We start from the raw sequence: 21,972 nt of genomic DNA, 5'->3' as shown, positions 1-21,972 counted from the left end.
TGGCAGGATGTCACGTTATGAACAGTTGTCAGCAGATTAGATTCGTGGAAATGTTATACTCTCTACGGTGGTATGTGGAATTTGTTTTGCAGAGCCGGACACGATCCTTGTGTTCAAAATCTTCTATGGAGTATTCGGAGGAGGAACCCGCCTTGCAATGCCGAAGACAATCTGCGCGCCGGACTCATCGTCATTGAAGCCTGGTTCAGGGGCTACTGAGGGAGTCCTGGATTAGGGGGTCCTCGGACTGCCGGACTATATACTTTGGCCGGACTGTTGGACTATGAAGATGCAAGATTGAAGACTTCGTCCCGTGTCCGGATGGGACTCTCCTTTGCGTGGAAGGCAAGTTTGGAAATTCGGATATGTAGATCTCCTCCCTTGTAACCGACTCTGTGTAACCCTAGCCCCCTTCGGTGTCTATATAAACTAGAGGGTTTAGTCCGTAGGACAACAACAATCATAATCATAGGCTAGCTTCTAGGGTTTAGCCTCTACGATCTCGTGGTAGATCAACTCTTGTAATACTCATATCATCAAGATCAATCAAGCAGGAAGTAGGGTATTACCTCCATCGAGAGGGCCGAACCTGGGTAAACATTGTGTCCCCCGCCTCCTGTTACCATCCGCCTTAGACGCACAGTTCGGGACCCCCTACCCGAGATCTGCCGGTTTTGACACCGACAGCCGCCTCCCCGCATCCCGCTCCGGCCGGCGCCCCATGGCCCCGCGCCTCACCTCCGCCCTCTCCTCCTCCCGCCACCGCGCCCGCCCGCGCGCCACTGGCCGCGCCGGCGCCACCCCTCGCCTTCACCCGCCGTGGCCCCGACTGGCCGCGCCGGCTTGCCCCGCCATCGGTGTCCCGACGGCCTCGTCCCGCCCTGCGGGCGAGTTCCCGCTCAGGTGCGCCCGCACCCGGCGCCCGTGCACCCGTTTGCTCGCTATGGCCCCTTTGGGCCGCTGACACGAGGGCCCCACGCCCAGAGAACGTAAAAAAATTAAGATTAACAATAATAATAATAGTAATAATGAAATTTAAATAAATAATTAATTAAGATTAACACATCCCTAGCATAGCGAACATGCAACAATCCCCCTTCGTTGCATCTGTCCGAAAATGTCAAACACCGGGGATACTTTCCCGGTGTTTTCCCCCCTTCGCCGGTATCACCTAATATCGCGTTAGGTCACCTCTAGCACCGCATATTGCCTTGTTACGCTTTGTGATGCTTTGATTGCTCTGTTATTTATTGTGTTCCCCCTCCGTTACTTCTTTCCGGTAGACCCCGAGACTACCGGCGACCCCCGATCGACTACGGTGTTGATGACCCCTCCTTCTTGCTAGAGCAACCAGGCAAGCCCCCCCTTGATCACCAGATATCGCCTATTCTCTCTCTACTGCTTGCATTAGAGTAGTGTAGCATGTTACTGCTTTCGGTTAATCCTATTCTGCTGCATAGCCTGTCATTGTTGCTACATCTGTTGATACCTTACCTGCAATTCCTAACTGCTTAGTATAGGATGCTAGTGTTCCATCAGTGGCCCTACACTCTTGTCCGTCTGCCATGCTATACTACTGGGCCGTGATCACTTCGGGAGGTGATCACGGGCATATGCTATATACTTTATACTGTTACATTACTTATGATACTGTTCGGAGATGGGGGCTGAAGGGGCAGGTGGCTCCATCCCGGTAGAGGTGGGCCTGGGTTCCCGACGGCCCCCGACTGTTACTTTGTGGCAGAGCGACAGGGCAGGTTGAGACCACCTAGGAGAGAGGTGGGCCTGGCCCTAGTCGGCGTTCGCGGATACTTCAATTAACACGCTTAACGAGATCTTGGTATTTGATCCGAGTCTGGCCACTAGCCTATACGCACTAACCAACTACGCGGGAACAATTATGGGCACTCGACGTCGTGGTATCAGCCGAAGCCTTCTTGACGTCAGCGACTGAGCGGCGCGCGCCGGATTGGACCGTAAGCCTGCTCTTGTATTAAGGGGGCTAGTTCTGCTTCCGGCCGCCCACGCAACGTGCAGGTGTGCAATGGGCGATGGGCCCAGACCCCTGCGCACATAGGATTTAGACTGGCGTGCTGACTGCTCTGTTGTGCCTAGGTGGGGCTGCGACGTGTTGATCTTCCGAGGTCGGGCATGACCCAGGAAAGTGTGTCCGGCCAAAGGGGATCGAGCGTGTTGGTTTATGTGGTGCACCCCTGCAGGGAAGTTTATCTATTCGAATAGCCGTGTCCCTCGGTAAAAGGACGACCCGGAGTTGTACCTTGACCTTATGACAACTAGAACCGGATACTTAATAAAACACACCCTTCCAGGTGCCAGATATAACCCGGTGATCGCTCTCACAAAGGGCGACGAGGGGAGGATCGCCGGGTAGGATTATGCTATGCGATGCTACTTGGTGAACTTACCATCTACTCTCTTCTACATGTTGCAAGGTGGAGGCTTCCAGAAGCGTAGTCTTCGACAGGACTAGCTATCCCCCTCTTATTCTGGTTTTCTGCAGTTCAGTCCATCGATATTGCCTCTTTAAACAAATACCCATGCATATGTAGTGTAGATCCTTGCTTGCGAGTACTTTGGATGAGTACTCACGGTTGCTTTTCTCCCTCTTTTCCCCATTTCCATTCTACCTGGCTGTCGCAACCAGATGCTGGAGCCCAGGAGCCAGATGCCACCGTCGACGACGACTCCTACTACATCGGAGGTGCCTACTACTACGTGCATATGAGGTCAACGCCCCCGATTCAATCGTACATTAATCATGCACGCAAAGGTGTACGATCAAGATCAGGGACTCACGGGAAGATATCACAACACAACTCTAAAAACATAAATAAGTCATACAAGCATCATAATACAAGCCAGGGGCCTCGAGGGCTCGAATACAAGTGCTCGATCATAGACGAGTCAGCGGAAGCAACAGTATATGAGTACAGACATAAGTTAAACAAGTTTGCCTTAAGAAGGCTAGCACAAACTGGGATATAGATCGAAAGAGGCGCAGGCCTCCTGCCTGGGATCCTCCTAAACTACTCCCGGTCGTCGTCAGCGGCATGCACGTAGTAGTAGGCACCTCCGGTGTAGTAGGAGTCGTCATCGACGGTGGCATCTGGCTCCTAGGCTCCAGCATCTTGTTGCGACAACCAGGTAGAATGGAAAGGGGGAAAAGAGGGAGAAAAGCAACCGTGAGTACTCATCCAAAGTACTCGCAAGCAAGGATCTACACTACATATGCGTGGGTATCTGTGTAAAGAGGCAATATCGGTGGACTGAACTGCAGAAAGCCAGAATAAGAGGAGGATAGCTAGTCCTGTCGAAGACTACGCTTCTGGCAGCCTCCATGTTCAGCATGTAGAAGAGTAGATGGTAAGTTCACCAAGTAGCATCGCATAGCATAATCCTACCCGGCGATCCTCCCCTCGTCGCCCTGTGTGAGAGCGATCACCGGGTTATATCTGGCACTTGGAAGGGTGTGTTTTATTAAGTATCCGGTTCTAGTTGTCATAAGGTCAAGGTACAACTCCGGGTCATCCTTTTACCGAGGGACACGGCTATTCGAATAGATAAACTTCCCTGCAGGTGTGCACCACATAACCCAAGACGCTCGATCCCCTTTGGCCGGACACACTTTCCTGGGTCATGCCCGGCCTCGGAAGATCAACACGTAGCAGCCCCACCTAGGCACAACAGAGAGGTCAACACGTCGGTCTAAATCCTATGCGCGCAGGGGTCTGGGCCCATCGCCCATTGCACACCTGCACGTTGCGTGGGCGGCCGGAAGCAGAACTAGCCCCCTTAATACAAGAGCAGGCTTACGGTCCAATCCGGCGCGTGCCGCTCAGTCGCTGACGTCAAGAAGGCTTCGGCTGATACCACGACGTCGAGTGCCCATAACTGTTCCCGCGTAGTTGGTTAGTGCGTATAGGCCAGTGGCCAGACTCAGATCAAATACCAAGATCTCGTTAAGCGTGTTAATTGAAGTATCCGCAAACGCCGACCAGGGCCAGGCCCACCTCTCTCCTAGGTGGTCTCAACCTGCCCTGTCGCTCCGCCACAAAGTAACAGTCGGGGGCCGTCGGGAACCCAGGCCCACCTCTACCGGGATGGAGCCACCTGCCCCTTCAGCCCCCATCTCCGAACAGTATCATAAGTAATGTAACAATATAAAGTATATAGCATATGCCCGTGATCACCTCCCGAAGTGATCACGGCCCAGTAGTATAGCATGGCAGACGGACAAGAGTGTAGGGCCACTGATGGAACACTAGCATCCTATACTAAGCAGTTAGGAATTGCAGGTAAGGTATCAACAGATGTAGCAACAATGATAGGCTATGCAGCAGAATAGGATTAACCAAAAGCAGTAACATGCTACACTACTCTAATGCAAGCAGTAGAGAGAGAATAGGCGATATCTGGTGATCAAGGGGGGGGGGCTTGCCTGGTTGCTCTGGCAAGAAGGAGGGGTCATCAACACCGTAGTCGATCGGGGGTCGCCGGTAGTCTCGGGGTCTACCGGAAAGAAGTAACGGAGGGGGAACACAATAAATAACAGAGCAATCAAAGCATCACAAAGCGTAACATGGCAATACGCGGTGCTAGAGGTGACCTAACGCGGTATTAGGTGATACCGGCGAAGGGGGAAAACATCCGGGAAAGTATCCCCGGTGTTTGACATTTTCGGACAGATGCAACGGAGGGGGATTGTTGCATGTTCGTTATGCTAGGGACGTGTGGCGGACGAACGGACTGCATATACGGATTCGTCTCGTCGTTCTGAGCAACTTTCATGTACAAAGTATTTTCATCCAAGCTACGGATTATTTTATATTAATTTTTAAAGATTTAAAATATTTTTAGAATTAACAGAATTAATTAAATTAGAAAATGCAATCATGACGTCAGCATGATGTCAGGGTGATGTCAGCGGTCAGCTTTGACCGTTGACCAGTCAAGCTGACGGGTGGGCCCCATTGTCATAGACTGTTTATCTAATCAGATAAATTAACTTTTTTTTGACTTCAAACATCAGGACTGATTGATTGGTTTTATAAGCTATCCTCATTTTAGTGGAAGGGTGTTTATAAGCTATCCTTATCTTTTTCTTTGGATTTCACTTGGAGTTTTAGTGGATGTTAAGATACATGATGGTATCTTTGTTCCTCAACAAAAAGGAATATTCTTTTTCTTTGGATTACATTTGGAGTTTTGGTGGATGTTAAGATGCAAGATGGTATCTTTGTTCCTTAGCAAAAGGTAATATTCTGTGCCACTAATGATGCCCCATGGCCCAATCTACTTAGATCAATTCCAAATTATGGGAATATAAACTCCTACTCTTGACCTTACAAAGGAGCCACCTTTCTACCTTTGATAAAGTCTTCCAAAAATTCCATGAGGTTACTTGTCACATATGAAGTCTAGATATGCAAGAATATCGTTTGCTCCAGTGCAATATTCTCCAAATAAATGTTATACTGCATCCCATGGAGAAAAACAACATAGACTACGGTCCTCTGGACAAAATAACTCATTCATGCGAATGAATAGAATCATGCATATAGATACACAAATAGAACAACGAGTCACGTACAAAACTGAACGTACACCAACAAGCAAATTAACAATTACAAAGTAGTAATACTCATCATGGGTGCATGGAACAGAAACTTTGTAAATGTAACGAAATACATAGAATACAGAAAGATGCATCACTATGGAGCTAGCCGGATAGAATGACATTGTTACTACACCACTTATTCTAGAAATATCGTGATTGTGGCTCCGGCCATGATCTCCTCGATCCTTCAGTTTTCATATATAGCATCCCATCAATTGTAAGCTGTTGGCGGCTTGTGCTTCGGTGGTGGCTCTGGTTTCGGGTCAGGTTTAGGCTTGGGCTCCGGCTTAGGCATAGGTTCCGGCTTGGGCTCTGGCTTAGGCATTGGTTTATGCTTGGGCTCTGGCTTTGGTTCAGGTTTGGGCATTGGCTTGGGCTTGGGCTCTGGCTTCGGTTCAGGTTTAGGCATCGGCTTGGGTTCTGGCTTGGGCATTTGTTTGGGCATTGGCTCTGGTTTAGGTTTTGGCTTTGGCTCCAGGTCCGCAAACTTCTCGACGGCAGCAAGGCCTCGGCCAGCGGCGGCCGCTTGGTGGAAAGTGGAGGCTGCCACTACCACGACGAGGAGCATAAGCACGGCAAGGAGGCGACGCCTCGCCATTGCTGCCTGCTCCTTGTGCTCGCAGCTAGGGGTGCACTTGTTCGCCGCTGCTTCTAGCGTGGATGGATGGTGGATGGGTGTGCTCTGTGTGGAGAAGTGGAGATACATACGGTGTGGTTTAATAGGGCGGAGGAGCCAATCAGATCCGGACGCGTGTGCCACAATCCCTGTAAACCAGTGCCGCCGGTGGGTGTGCGGATCGGCACAGCAACATATCCGGTAACAATATTTCAACTCTATTAGTTGCACCCTGTTGCAAATGGGAAAATCTGTTAGTTGCCTTGTCCCTTGCTCACGCCACACCACACGTCTATGTAGGGGCACCCATACCTAAGATGTACTCCTATATATGTGATCTGTATGTATTGTATTGTTGTGTGGCGTGCTGAGCAGTTTCCGGTAGGTACAGACCGACATTGCATACATAGTACATATGACAAAGACGGTAGTGGAGTAACGTAAGTAGGGCGAGCCAGCTCTAGCTACAGGTACCCTCTTGTCATAAGGACGTAGTGGTGCACACGAAAATGGCCCCCCATCTGTTTGCCATAGCATGCATGCACCATGGACTTTTCTACCCATCACTCCCTCGCTAATTATTTTGATTGTAGCAGTAGGGCATGGATTCCAGTCCGGCGTATGTTCTCAGTCGATTAGCATGGTTGGAGTGCCGTACGTTACACCCTGCTCACGCTTTTCTTTTTCTTTTTCTTTTGCGTGTCAACCTGACATGTCCCTTTTACTAATTTCTACGTACCTCATCGACCCAACCAACAGATCTAGTAAATTTAAGCTAAATGCAGCAGCATTGCCTTCTTTCTTGCTTTTTTGAAGGTGGTGAAAACCCTGGCCTCTGCGTTGACACAGCCATCTCTAGCGCGCCTTTCATTCATTAATAAGACAGGAAAAAAACCCAATACATCATAAACATAAAGTTGTACACTCTACAAACATAGATAAAAAAAACAAGAATCATTCCCCTTCTTCTTGATCGCTATGATTGATTTATTGTTGGTTGTCGCATTTGGAGTGAAAGGAACAACAAAATTTCCAATATCATGGCAATGAGCTTTATGGTGATATGTGATCACATTTATGCGGATATGCGCTTCTTGCTGGTATCAAAGGAGTTTAGTGGGTAGGCATGATATGATATAAGGGACTGCTTGTTGTGGCCCCTCGGCGTGTATTATCGTTGAGCTCTTTTAGGGTGATTGGCGAGTTACGCCTCGTAATTTCACGTAACTTCATCTCAAGATTTTCTGTCCGTTAGATCTGAAAAACTCACTTAAAGTATTTTTTTTAATAATAAGGGTATAATGGTCCTATCTGTCCCGCGTTGAAGCATCGAGCGTGCCCAGGCCAAGCAAGGCCCAAGACAGAGGCACGCAGAGTCCATCCCTCTTTCGCGGGCGATGCTAACCCTAGAGCCGCCGGCGGCCGCCGCCACTTCGCCTGCCAGTGGCTCCGACCATGACTTCCAGCTTCTCCCGCCATCAGCGCCCCTTCCCCAGAAGGTCTCCTCCTTGGCCCTCGGATTAATCTCCGCTCCCGCTCCCGCCAGGTCCCTCATGAATCGTGAAACGGCGTGAGCGGGTCCACGGTGAAGGCACCGAGGCTGCATCCACTGCCGTGCATGCCGCCCGGTGCAGGATCCTCGGGGACGTGGAGGAGCATGGTGGAGTACAACGGCAAGGGTGGGGTGGAAGGAGACGCCCTGAGCATTTTTTTTGGACGCCCTGAGCATGGAATGACCTTACTGCTCCGTCTCCAACATAACTCCAGCTGCTATTGCCAGTTTGGTCTTCTCTTGTACATTGATCCGTTTAGGCTCCTGGTGGCAGGGTGGCCCGGTTCTGTGCCGGTGGCGCAGGGCTGACTTGCCGTCTTGGATGCTGATTGTTTCACGATCCTCCATCGTGGCTGGCTTGCTTTGGCTGAATCTTGGATGCAAACTGTTTCAAGATCAGAGTCCTCCATCGCAGCTGGTACCGCCTAACAAAGATGCGACCGGGCTCATATCTTTGGCTGTTGCATGTAGGGCGCCTACTGCATTGAGTCGTCGACGTGGTCTAGCTTAAGCGCATCTGGCCATGGGGATGGCGGCGCGAGGCCCTAGCGTCCTCAACTGGATCAGGATTCTCCGCTGCTCTTCCGCAAGGCTTTTGGCACGGCGGGTGCGGATCGCGGCAAGACAGGATGAACTCACCAGCGTGGCAGCGGCCTCACGGCGGATTGCGATGGACACTAAAGGGTCTTTGCGAGTGATACTCTTCAAGATCCAGTGGTCGCTTTGGCGGTGATATGCAATCTATGGATGATGACTTGACGCAGAGGGTATGGTTGCGCATCGGTTGCTATCGGTTTTCAAACCCAGCACATGCAGCTGCTAGAATTGCGGAAAAGTGGTGGATACAACACATGCTTGAGTCCGATGGTGTTGCTTTTTGAGTACCTGGTCTCAAGCTCCAGGGTGAAAACCTAGGTCTGGCCCTTGACGGTTATACCTGGCAATGACGATGTTCTGTCATCATTACCTTATTGAAGGCATTGCTCGGATATGCTCGGACTGTTTCTTCAGGGTGAAAACCTAGACACTGGCCTTTGGTGGTTGGTTCCAGTGACGGCGGCACTCGAGCGTCGCTCCCTTCTTGAAGGCGTTGCTGTTGACGAACATCATTGTCCTTGTGGTGTTATGAGATGGTTGGTGCGGATATGGTCATTGTTGTAGTTTGTCGATCGTGATTTTGACCGCTTCAGGGCGTTTTTCTTTTTCCTCGCTTAGGCATAGCTTTGGTCTTATATGACTTTGCTACTTGCCGGCGGTTTTTGTGTGTGCATTGGTGTTGGCTGTGCGCATCTTAGCTATGCAGAGGCCGGGTGTGTGCTCACTATGTTTGTATCCTCTTGATGCTTAGTTTTGAGTAATAAAATCCACCCTTTATCGAAAAAAGGTATTGCGCTTCTGTTTGTAGTAAAGAAATTATATTGCTTGCATCTGCCGTTATCATATCAATACTATCTGCAGATCCCAACTAATCAAGAGATATGAGGCATTGGTCAGAGACTGCAACATTTTGTTAGCTTCATGAGGTTGGGAGCAACTGGATCTGGACCTCCCCGCAACTGACTAGAAATATATGCACAATTTATCTCTTATCTGCCCAGTTAATCCTTTAGTTTCTTCCCCTTCATCTAGCTCATGAGTACTAACTTTCCAAGGGTTCCACTCTAACATAAGGAATTTTCAAGAATATTTAACTACTATATTTGATCTAGCAACTATTAATACCATAAAACTAGAAAAGGATCTCATTGTTTCTGGATAGGGCTATTGCACAAATAAGAACATTGTTAGACAAAAAAGACAAGTGCACTAAATTGTTTCCCTCATAGTCCTAACCACATTTTTTACCATACAGGCATTGCATAATTTACCAAGTATATTCTCCAAGATATGTCCGGTCATCCTAATTTCCTGACATACTAATTAACCATTGACTTTTGTATGTTTAATCGAGCGGTCTCTAATGCTTTTTGTTGTTTATGAAATTCCTTATTTTGCTATTTATCTGTTAGAGCATGCAAGAGTTGGCTTCTAAGCATAGATTCTATAAGATCCGCCACTGTTATTGATAACCAGTTGTTTTTCTCTTACAACAACAACAACAAAGCCTTTAGTCCCAAACAAGTTGGGGTAGGCTAGAGGTGAAACCCATAAGATCTCGCAACCAACTCATGGCTCTAGGACATGGATAGCAAGCTTCCACGCACCCCTGTCCAATGCTAGCTCTTTGGTGATACTCTAATCCTTCAGGTCTCTCTTAACGGACTCCTCCCATGTCAAATTCGGTCTACCCCGCCCTCTCTTGACATTCTCCGCACGCTTTAGCCGTCCACTATGCACTGGAGCTTCTGGAGGCCTGCGCTGAATATGCCCAAACCATCTCAGACGATGTTGGACAAGCTTCTCTTTGTGCTCGCTGCAACTATAATAAATTGGTTACTACCTAACTTACTATAGCTGTGTGGATCACCCAGAGTTCATGCCAATTATAGTTTATTACGATATTACCGTCAATATCATGTTGTGACAAACTTTCCTGCAGCTAGCATCTCATTGATCATTATTTCTGGTCTGTAGGATGAGTGAAAAGCAAGAAGTGTACTATATTTCCGACATGTAGCACCTCATTGATCACTATTTCCGACCTTTAGGATTCGACCTCTCAGGATCATTACTTCCAATCAGCTTAAGAATGTGACCTGTTTCGATGAAAACTTCAATGGTTGATTGCATGCTACATAGCAGGACACTGCAATAGCTAGACTCCTTATTGATTTTCTTAGTGACATAATTTTCCTTGTTAGAACAAAAATGGGTAATGGGTTCAGCTTTTCTCAATAATTTTCTTAGTTTTGCATGGGTTCGCTATTATTTGATTCATTGTCTTTTCTACCAGATTTTACTTGTTTGACCGAGGCCAATTCTGGGAACCGACTAGCTTTGATGTTACACTTTAGCATCGACATGATTGAAATTCAACATAAAAGAGTTGATTTTTCATCTGCCACATGATTCACACCAATTATTTATTCGTATGTTGTATGCAGGAAGATATAGTCAATCGATCCTAATTATCCTCTGTCCTTTGCAGGTGATGACGATGTTCTCTGAACTCTGATCTCTTCTCCCGTGTTTTCAGACAACAATGATCAGTAGTTCTTGGCACAATTTTACTTCTCTGTGCAGTCTAAAAGCTAGGAAAAAAATGGGGGCCATGAATACCCGCATTGCTCTCATATCATGTCCATGAATGAAAAAGGGTACATAGTGCAATCATTGTTCATCCTCTCCCTTTGTTGCGAGCGTTGTCTGAATCAACTTAAACTTAGCTGACAAAAAGGGCTCTACTGTTGCCGATTTGTCGGTTTTTTTTTCATCAATGTTTGTCAGACCTTCATATTGGGCCGTGTGCATTCTAGTTATGCGGAGGCGGCCGGGTGTTTCTCATAATGTTTTGTATCCGCTTGATGCTACATTTGAGATAATAAAATCGCCCTTTATCGGAAAAAAAAGGCTTCATGTCTCGTTTTTCACCAGCCTTCACCTCTGTGCAGTTTTCTTGGCATGGGATCTGGAGGTGGAGTTAATGGGTGACGATCATCAGTAGAAGTTTTACTAAAATACTGTCACACTTCCAACCTATAGTTTACTAAAGCTAACACTGTCATATCAGGAAAAAGTACAGTTTAATGTAAAAGCACTGTTGGAGACACGCATGTTCCAGTTTAGTGTGAATGATATGTTTGTGCAGGCAACAGTGTTTTAAGTGGAAATTTGAAGGGAAAACCAGTATTCACAAAGTGGTTCAGTTCGAGAGAAGGTTGAACTCGAGACATATTGGAAATTATAATATGACGACTTGAAACATAGATAAAAAAGATTCTCACATCATTCCATCCTTTGGAGAACAAAACTTGAAGTGAATGTCACTAAGGATACCTTCCATCCTGACCCGCGCGAAGATGGAAGATAAAAATTCAAAGCCTACTAACAAAAACTTAAAGCCTACTAATAAACCATTCAACATCATCCTCGTTCTTAAGTTCTCTCTGCGTGAAGAATGATCATACTCGTTCGGGCTCACTAGTACCAAACATAAAAGGACCCATAAGTATCGCTCTTAGTGGTTCGGGCCCACAAGTATTGATCTTATTAGTCCGAGCCTACAAGCACCGATCTTACTCGTTCAGGCTCACTAGTACCGATCTTTCTCATTCGGGCTCACTAGTATCGATCTTACTCACCCGGGTCCATAAGTACCGATCTTAGTCGTCTGGATCCACAAGAACAGATCTTAGTCATTCAGACCCAAAGTATCTCTCTTAGTGGTTCGGGCCAAGTATCCATCTTAGCAGTCCGAGCCTACAAGTACCGAATTTACTTGTTCGGGCTCACTAGTAACGATCTTACTCGTTCGGGCTCATTAGTATCAATCATCTTCACCAAGGTCCACAAGTACCGATCTGGATGACCGGTAATGCTACTTGTGGGTCCGGACAACCCATGCTGGTAGTTATGGGTTCAGACGACTCATAATGCTAGTAGTAGGATTGGACGACCCATAGCATTATTTGTGGGACCGGACCACCCCTAGTGGTGCTTGTGGACCCAGATGGCCCATACTTGCAGTTCTAGGTTCGGACGACCCATAGTGGCGTTTGTTGACTCGGACGACCCATAATTGTAGTTCTAGGTTCAGTCGAACCATATGGTGCTACTAGTGGGGTCGAATGACCCATAGTGCTAGTAGTGGGATCGAACGACCCATAGTGCTAGTTGTGTGCCCATAAGTACGACTATGGCTCGCCCGGGCCACCAATACCATCCCATACCCCTCTACGGTATCCAGGCCACCAATACCACTACTAGTCACTCTCAATAACACTTAGCAACAAATACCACTAGAAATCACTATGGGTCGTCAGGGCCCACACGCACAACTACGAATAACCGTGAGTCGTCCTAGGTCAAAAGTACGACTCTCTGAGTCGTCTGAGCTCACAACTACCGATCGTAGTTGTTCGAGGTTAAAAGTACTGCTCTTAGTCGTCCGGACTCACAAGTACTCCCTCCGTTTCTTTTTAGTCTGCATATAAAGTTTGGTCAAAGTCAAGCTTTGTAAAGTTTGACTAACTTTATATTAAAAAATATCAACATCCACAATCTGAAGTCAATATTATCAGATGCATCATGAAATGTATTTTCATACTACATAGTTTTAGTATTGTAGATGTTTATATTTTTTGATATAAATTTGGTCAAACTTCGTGTAGTTTGACTTTGACCAAACTTTATATGCGGAGTAAAAAGAAACGGAGGGAGTATAGCTCTGAGGCGTTCGGGCTCACAAGTATGGACCTCACTCTTTCGAGCTCATAGGCTTACAAGTATCAGTCTTAGTTGTTCAGGCCCATAAGTGTCGATAATACAACTTTGAGTTGTAGTATCTATTTTAGGTGATTTCCTTCAGTGACATTATAATGTAGATTGTTTATGCCCTGCGGGTTGCCACTGCATCACAAGTGTTCTCCAAGTTTTGAAACAAGAAGTTCAGCCTCTGTCTAAACTAGGAACTGATGTATAGTTATAAGCAAAAAATATGGACTACAGATTGAAGAACAGATGGAAGAAGCACTTGCTGGTTCCAACTCATGACAAATCATACATACCAAGTTTCCTCGTTTAGCTGCAGAATACTGATAGGGAAATGCATATGTACAGTAACTTCTTATAGACAAAGTATAGTAATTGCAAAGTAGATGGGTCTTTTCTTCGCCAAATCATCTCTTTCCATATCAACGTGGTGCTGTGATCCTCCACTGATCCAACATAGATGATGACGCCATGCACCATCCTGCGCTTTTCTGTCGGCGATGGGGCTGGGCCGTCTGGCTCCGGCAGCTCCATGTGCCAATTTTTTGCACATTGGAGGGGTCCTTCATCCACACCTCCACGAGAAGATACTTGATCAATGGAGAAAAGGTGATCAAATTCTCAACAGGAATAATTAGCTAATTTCTATAGCAAACCAAGTGTAGCCCTAAAAAAAGCAAAATAAGTGGACGGATACACAAACAGATATATGCCAACCTATCATCAATCAGAACTAAATATCATTTCCAGATTCAGCAAACCAACTAGTGAAATCTTTGAAACGTTCGGTCGACTGAAAATATTCAATATAAGGCGACACAAGTGTTACAGATATCTCACAGCTAGGAGCTTCCGCCAAATATCTTCCCAGGTAAGGATATGTTGACTCGAGCCCCATTGTATATTTTCCTAGGGAATATAAATTATCACATATACCTTGATCTTCTCCCTAGGCTCTAATGATGTGCGTTCGTATCTGTCTAGGTCTGCAAAATAAAAAACACAGAAATTATGAGATTAATTGTGGTAATCAATTCCGTGAAAAACAAAAGAAAAACTTACTAAGTAGTCACTCAGGATGCGTCCTCCAGAAATAAAAGCATACTCAAAAGACTCTGTGAACGCCGAAGTAAATGCATTTAGAAAACAGTAGTAGCGGTACATATATAATGTGATACTGGGTTAAACAGAAGTATATAACAAAGAATGGAGCGGCTTCCAGATAAACACGTAATATATGAGAGATTTAATCTTTTCTTATGAAGCGAGAGGCACCAGAAATTTTGAGACATAAATATAAAATCTTCATAGTAGATCAACTTCAGTACTGACCGCTTTAGAAATTCATCGGAAAGTATGCAGAGACCAGAGGAGATGAAGTAATGTAAGCAGAATGAAGTGAGCAGGTTAAATGTGTCTAGCAAACTGGGTGTATTTAGTTTCAGAGGATTCCAATCAGTCAGTTCTACTGCTTAATTTCTAGGTATGACTTGAAATGTAGATTACGACCTACATGATTTCCTTGTCTTTTAACCACTTATTTCCTTGGAGACTCAACCATTTCCTTTTGATTTAGAATATTTTTTCTTCGGATAATTCTAGTGATAACTTCTTTTACATTTTGAGTACATGAAGAGAAGAAAATATTACTTCTTATACTAATCATTTTTATGCTAGATCTGCAATTATGAATTTAGTGACATAAACTCTGTAGCCTACTAGTTACTGTTAATTTTCAACACTTGTAATATTCCTCTTGTATCTCCTGTTATCTAGTACACATATGTAGTTTTGTAGAATTATGTTTGCCACGGAAGCACATCAGTATCATGATTCATGCCATTCTGCTATAACATGAACTAAACCTTATTCATTAACTCAGCAAATGAAAATACTGCATCCTATTTGTACAGATTATGTGTTCTGTCATCCTAATGAAACAAGACCTCATTGATGTGTTCGTGTTCCTACTCGAACCTGCAGACCATCCAGAGAATATGCTAATTGGAGAACAAAGGGGAGAACTTGGAGCTTTTATGCTAATTGGAAGAGGGGGTTTACCTTATTGTAGATTGTTACAAATTCTTCTCTAACGCTGCAATCATCTAGTCCTCTTGGATCTTGATCTTGGGGATTCATGTCGGCCTCTTCTGGCGGACCTTGCTGGCGATGGGAATGGTGGGATAGGGGGATGGATTGGTGATGGGAAGAGCTGCTGGGGGCCATGGTCGAGGTAAACAACGGCACTGGGCTGAGCACGGTGGAGGCAGGCGGCGGCGCTGAGGCAGACATGGGGGAGGTGGACAGCGGCGCTATGGCAGCCACGGAGGAGGTGGACAGAGGCGCTAGGCCGGTCATGGCGCACGTGGACGGCGGCGCTAGGCCGGCCATGGCGGAGGTGGACGGCGGCGACGTGGCCATGGCTGAGCCATGCGGTGGCGATCCCTAATCCCCGCGGCGGAGTGGCCGGCTAGGTAGATACGTGGGTTCGATGTGGGCACCGCGAGCTATCGTGTGACGGATTTACCCTTGGAAAAATCAACCGGTCCCAATACAATTTTGTAACGGTGGGTAATTTTCTGTAATTTTAGTTTTGTAACTCCACGTAACTCCTATTTCCCCATCATTAGATCAGGGTGGATGGACGGCTCATAAAATCGCCAATCACCATAACAATGGTAATTATTGTTATTGTTTTTCCTTTCTCTATTTAAAAAATAATTACGTTGTGTGCAGCTTCAATTTCTTGAATAACTCTTGACGTTGTGCTTTTGCAGATGCCGGGGTGTAATTGATATCGTCTTGGTACCAACATATTCCTATTTTTTATTCTAAAAAAAGTATATTTTTCTTCTTAAAAAACCCTATAGATGTAGGAATATATACAACAACTAGAGAGAATGGTAGTTTTGTACTTCTAGATAACAAGCATCACATACTTGAAACTAGCACATAGTTTTGTACTTCTAGTTCATCATGCAGTTTTCTTTTTTTTTTCCGCAAAATAAAAATAAAAATAGCTGACCATCTTATGGGTGCTTTTGTCTTTCAAAGGAAAGAGTGAAGTTCAATAGGAGGCGGCCCAGGAAAATATCCATCTCAAGGCCTTTGATCATTTCACGGGGAGCTCCTATCTGGTTCTTCAGGCGTCGCCAAGCACTACCGCGCTGGCGTGGAACGTACACCTATTGGGGCACTCGCTCTCCTCGGCCACTTCTCTAGCTCACCGGCTGGCCAGCTAAAAACCAGTAGGTACTTTGTTTCGGAATAAAACCAACTTCATATTTTTATAGATTATATAACTCATGCATTAAAATAATGTTCATGAATTTAAAAAAAACATGGATTCACACGCTTTTAAACCTTTTTAAAGTTCGTGAACATTATTTTTGAACGTTACAAAATGAGGAAATAGAAAAATGCATAAATGTTGAACCTTTTCAAATAAATTTTAACTGTTTCCAAATACACATTGAATATATTTTTATACATGTTCGAACATTTTTTAAATTCATGATGAACATTGTTTGCCCGAGAAGAAGCTAATGCCTGAGTGTGCAAAGAGTTGGAGTCGACCTGCTGCTGGATGCATAAAATTGAACATCATCAATGCGTCTTATCATATGGACTCGGGAGCAGGGGAGAGGGGGGCAATCCTAAGAGATCATATAGGGAGTTTCATATAGTCTACGTGTGAATTCAAGCAACATAGCTTGATGCACCGTCAATGGAAGCTCTTGCGCTCCTGTTGGGCTTACGCTTGGTAGAGGAGCTGGGAATCTTTTCTATCGCAACTGAAAGTGACTCTATGGAAATTGTTCGAGTTATTCAGAATTTTTCCAAGAATCAAGCGTCCGGAGCGGTTACAAATGATGATTGCATGAGGTTGATAAGGCTTTCGACAAGGTGACTATATCTCATTGTGTGAGAGAAGTTAATGTTTGGGCGTGAATCGCTGGTGTGGCATGACAAGCCACCTGATTTCTTTATCCCCTCTATTGTAAAGGATATGATCATTGTTCATATAAGTCATCATTTAAAAAAAATAATCACTATGAGTAAGAAAAATCTGTTAAAATAATTTTCATGGTGCCTTTACTTGGTAATCTCGGCCAACAGGGTGTAACTATCTTCACATATATCCTCGATATCAAAATAAGTCGTCTCACTAATGCACATGCAAGTCAATCACGTCATCAGGTAAATGCAACCCCGAACCAACCTGTGATTGTATAGTTAGAAGGACAGTGGTATCCCCAGTCCACCAGGGTTCAAGTCCGGATTTATTTCAGGATTACCGGCGATGCGCATCCAGTGGGAGGAGATGTTCCCCTCGACTACGAGGCGCCTACGGTGACTTCATAAAATCTCAAGATGATATGGCAGCTCAGTCTCTCGGAGATGCTAGGGGTAGGGTGTGCATGCATGTGTGCGTTCATTTATGAGCGCTTGCGTCTGTACCATGTTAAAAAAATCAAGTAGATGCAACCAATCAACTTTTCACTTTTCACCATATGCAAGCCCTCCACATCATGAAACACATGCAAGCTCTCCACCTCAGTATTTCAATTATTTATTGAAAGATCGTGGATGTCGCCTAGAGGGGGGGGGGGGTGAATAGGCGTTTTAAAATAATTACGGTTTAGTCTTGAACAAATGCGGAATAAACCTAGCGGTTAATTTGTCAAGCACAAAACCTACAACAACTAGGCTCACCTATGTGCACCAACAACTTATGCTAAGCAAGACAAACTACTAGGTGACAACAAGATATATGACAAGAAACAATATGGCTTGCATAAGTAAAGAGCTCGGGTAAGAGATAACCGAGGCACGCGGAGACGACGATGTATTCCGAAGTTCACACCATTGCGGATGCTAATCTCCGTTTGGAGCGGTGTGGAGGCACAATGCTCCCCAAGAAGCCACTAGGGCCACCGTAATTTCCTCACGCCCTCGCACAATGCAAGATGCCGTGATTCCACTAAGGGACCCTTGAGGGCGGTCACCGAACCCGTACAAATGGCAACCCTTGGGGGCGGTCACCGAACCCGTACACTTTGGCAACCCTTGGGGGCGGTCACCGGTACCCGTCAAATTGCTCGGGGCGATCTCCACAACCTAATTGAAGACCCCGACGCTTGCCCGGAGCTTTGCACCGCAATGATTGAGCTCCGAACACCACCAACCGTCTAGGGCGCCCAAGCACCCAAGAGGAATAAGCTCAAGGGTACCAAGCACCCAAGAGTAATAAGCTTCTCAACTTGTAACTTCCACGTATCACCATGGAGAACTCAAACCGATGCACCAAATGCAATGGCAAGGGCACACGGAGTGCCCAAGTCCTTCTCTCTCAAATCCCACCGAAGCAACTAATGCTAGGGAGGAAAATGAGAGGAAGAACAAGAAGGAGAACACCAAAAACTCCAAGATCTAGATCCAAGGGGTTCCCCTTACATAGAGGAGAAAGTGATTGGTGGAAATGTGGATCTAGATCTCCTCTCTCTTTTCCCTCAAAAACTAGCAAGAATCCATGGAGGGATTGAGAGTTAGCAAGCTCGAAGAAGGTCAACAATGGGGAAAGAACACGAGCTCAAAGGATAAGGTTCATTGGGGAAGAAGACCCCCTTTTATAGGAAGGGGAAAATCCAACCGTTAAGTGCTCAGCCCGCACACGAGCGGTACTACCGCTCGGGTGGAAGAAGCAGAGAAAAGGAGCAACAAAACAAGAACCTTGGGACGGTAGTACCGCCGATAAGCGGTACTACCGCTCACCCCAGCGGTACTACCGCTGGAGGAGCAGAACACGGGACAAAAGAAGGCAGGACAGAGTAGAGAACGGTGGCAGTAGTGCAGTAGCGGTACTACCGCTCGATCGGAGCGGTACTACCGCTTATAGGCGGAACTACCGTGCCTTACTGTCGCGCGACTACCGCTGAACCCAACACGAAAAGAGCAGACCCAAAATCGAGGTGGTAGTAGAGCGGTACTGGAGCGGTACTTGAGCGGTACTACCGCTTGACGCTACAAGCGGTACTACCGCAGGGAGAAAAACAGAACTGCCAAAACTTCTTCATATGAGCTCCGAATTGAGGAAACTCAAGCTTGTTGGATACAAGACGACGAGTAGCATCAAAACAGCGACTGGTTATAGTAAGAAGAGGCAGGGGAGGTATGCCAACAAATAGAGGAGTGAAACCTCCAACCGAGAAGAACCGGCATAACCTCCAACATCGAAAACATCATAGAAGATGCGAGTGAACTCCGTTTTCGATGAACTCGAGCTTGTCATCAAGATGACCATAAGCTCCAAAACTCACAAAGAGAAGAACCAAACAAGAACCAACAAAGATGATGTAAGGATGCAATGGTTTGAGCTCTCTATGAACGATACGATCAAGCTACTCATCGACAGCCCCCCTTGATAGTACGGCAATCGATCCTATAACCCGGTCTCCCAACTACCATCACGAGACCGGTAAAATAGAAAACCTATCAAGAGCAAACCTTTGCCTTGCACATGGTCCACTTGAGCTAGATGATGACGATCTTGACTCCCTCAAGATGGACCACCTTTCTTAATTGCGTTGGCTCGATGAAGACTAGTTGATTGCTCCCCCATACTCCACTATGGGTGAGCCACCCTTCCGCACGTCTTCACAAGTCCATTGTCACCACAATGGCTTCAAGCATTTGATCTCTTCGTGATGCTTTACTTGAACTTGCCCGCTTCACTTGAACTTGCACACCGCAACCTAACCCCACAAAGAACTCTCACGAAGACCATGGGTTAGTACACAAAGCGTACTTGACAATGCTTACCATACCATGGGATCGCTTGATCCCTCGGTACATCCTGTGCGCTTTGTGTGTTGATCAACTTGATTCACTCTTGACTTAGTCTTAATCAACCTTGACTCTTTCCAACTCTCTTCATTTGGATGATGTCTTGAAGGTAAACATTAATGATCACACAATCTTCTTCTTCAAGACATGCTTGCAATAAGCTCAACTCTCACATGACCAATCTTTGGATAATTCCTTAATAACACCTTGGTCACCACATAAACTCCTTGAAACCAACACATGGACTTCAAGAAATGCCTATGGACAAATCCTTCAAATATAACTCAAGGCAACCATTAGTCCATAGAGATTGTCATCAATTACCAAAACCAAACATGGGGGCACCGCATGTTCTTTCATTTATTTTTTAGTAACAGATAATTAAACTTGAATGTTGTTAGACAATATAACATGCATCCACCCTCATAATGCACTTGCCCTGCGTTGAAACAACGGACGTTGGTTCGAAATCCATCATCCACCATCTAATTGGACAACGCACTCTGCATTAATGAATTTGTTTTTGAAGAAAAAACACCCAAGATGATCCGGTCATGTCCAGGGGTGGGCCAACATGCCTGGCGTTGAAACAAATGAAGGGTCTGCAAGATTAGAACTCAGAATACACTCAATCGGGACATAAGTTCATAGGTGGAGGGTAGAGAACAAGGCCGATGCCTGGCGTGTGAGTATACCCCCCCACCCACCCACCCTAAAAAAGACCACATAATACGACAGAGAAAATAACAAAGATCGACTGCACCCCATAGAGAAAACAACAATAGACTGCAGCCCACTGGACAACATAGCTCATTCATGCGAATGAATACAATCATGCACTTATACTCAAAAGAACAACGAGTCTGGTCACATACAAAGTAGATGAACATATAGCAACAAGAAAATAATAATCACAGAGTTCTAATACTCATCACGCGCTCATGGAACAATAAAAAGAAAGTGAATACAGAGAATACTACACCACTTATTCTAACAATAACACAGTGTGGCTCCATTCCAGGTCTCCTTCGTCAAGTGTCATATATAATTATCCCATCAATTGTGTGTTGCCGGTGATTTGCACTTCGGAGGCGGCTTCGGTTTCGGTTCAGGTTTAGGCTTGGGCTCCGGCTTTGGTTCGGGTTTCGGCATCGGCTCGGGCTTAGGATCTGGCTTTGGTTTGGAGCAGGGCTCGGGCTTTGGTTTTGGCATTGGCTTGGGCTTGGGTTCTGGTTCGGGCTTCTGTCCGGGCTTTTGTTCGGGTTTTGGTTTGGGTTTGGGCATTGGTTCAGGTTTGCAAGGCTCTGGCTCTGGGTGTGGCGTAAGCTTGGGAATTGGTTCTGGTTTGGGCTCTGGCTTTGGCTCTAGCTCTGCAAACTTCTCAACGACAGCAAGGCCTCGGCCAGCGGCAGCTGCTTGGTTGAAGGCGGAGGCTGCAACTATCCCGATGAGGAGCACGACGAGGAGGCGATGCCTCGCCATTGCTGCCTACTTCTTATGCTTACAGCTAGCTAGTGTTGCACCTGCTGTGTTTTGTGTGTGTGTGTGTGTGTGTGTGTGTGTTGTGTGGAGAACTGGAGATACATATTGTGTGGTTTTATAGGCTTGGTGAAACAAAGCAGATCTGGAGGCTGCATTAATTAGAATTGCAGCTAGCTAGCTGAAGTGAAAGAGTACTGCATAACACGTCAATGGAGTTATATTCGTTGATTAGTTGATTACAAATGAAGCAACCTAGGTAGGTAGAGGTGTTAATAAGCACAGCTGGATTTTGCGTGTGTGTCTCTTTGTTATGACAGCGGGGGTGAGTAACAATATTTTTAGTCTATTAGTTGCATCCTCGTAGTAATAGAATTATGTTAGTTGGCTTGTCAATCCCGTGCTCACACGTCCATGTGACCGTCCATCATTAGAATTATGTTAGTGCAATTGCAATACAAAGTAAAAAAA

At 45.9% G+C, this 21,972-nt stretch overlaps 2 protein-coding genes across 2 annotated transcripts; both read right to left on the bottom strand.

The window, feature by feature from the left end:
• Window positions 1-5,535: 5,535 nt before the first annotated feature.
• On the bottom strand, window positions 5,536-6,317 carry LOC123125485 (protein TsetseEP). The gene has a single exon (XM_044545965.1). It carries the CDS (start codon window positions 6,234-6,236, stop codon window positions 5,850-5,852), a length of 387 nt encoding a protein of 128 aa, XP_044401900.1. The 5' UTR covers window positions 6,237-6,317; the 3' UTR covers window positions 5,536-5,849.
• Window positions 6,318-20,791: 14,474 nt separating this feature from the next.
• On the bottom strand, window positions 20,792-21,585 carry LOC123125484 (protein TsetseEP). The gene has a single exon (XM_044545964.1). It carries the CDS (start codon window positions 21,502-21,504, stop codon window positions 21,079-21,081), a length of 426 nt encoding a protein of 141 aa, XP_044401899.1. The 5' UTR covers window positions 21,505-21,585; the 3' UTR covers window positions 20,792-21,078.
• Window positions 21,586-21,972: the final 387 nt, after the last annotated feature.

Source organism: Triticum aestivum, chromosome 5D (genome assembly GCF_018294505.1).
Source record: "Triticum aestivum cultivar Chinese Spring chromosome 5D, IWGSC CS RefSeq v2.1, whole genome shotgun sequence".
NCBI classification, from domain to species: domain Eukaryota; kingdom Viridiplantae; phylum Streptophyta; class Magnoliopsida; order Poales; family Poaceae; genus Triticum; species Triticum aestivum.
This window is presented reverse-complemented; position numbering and strand designations above follow the sequence as displayed.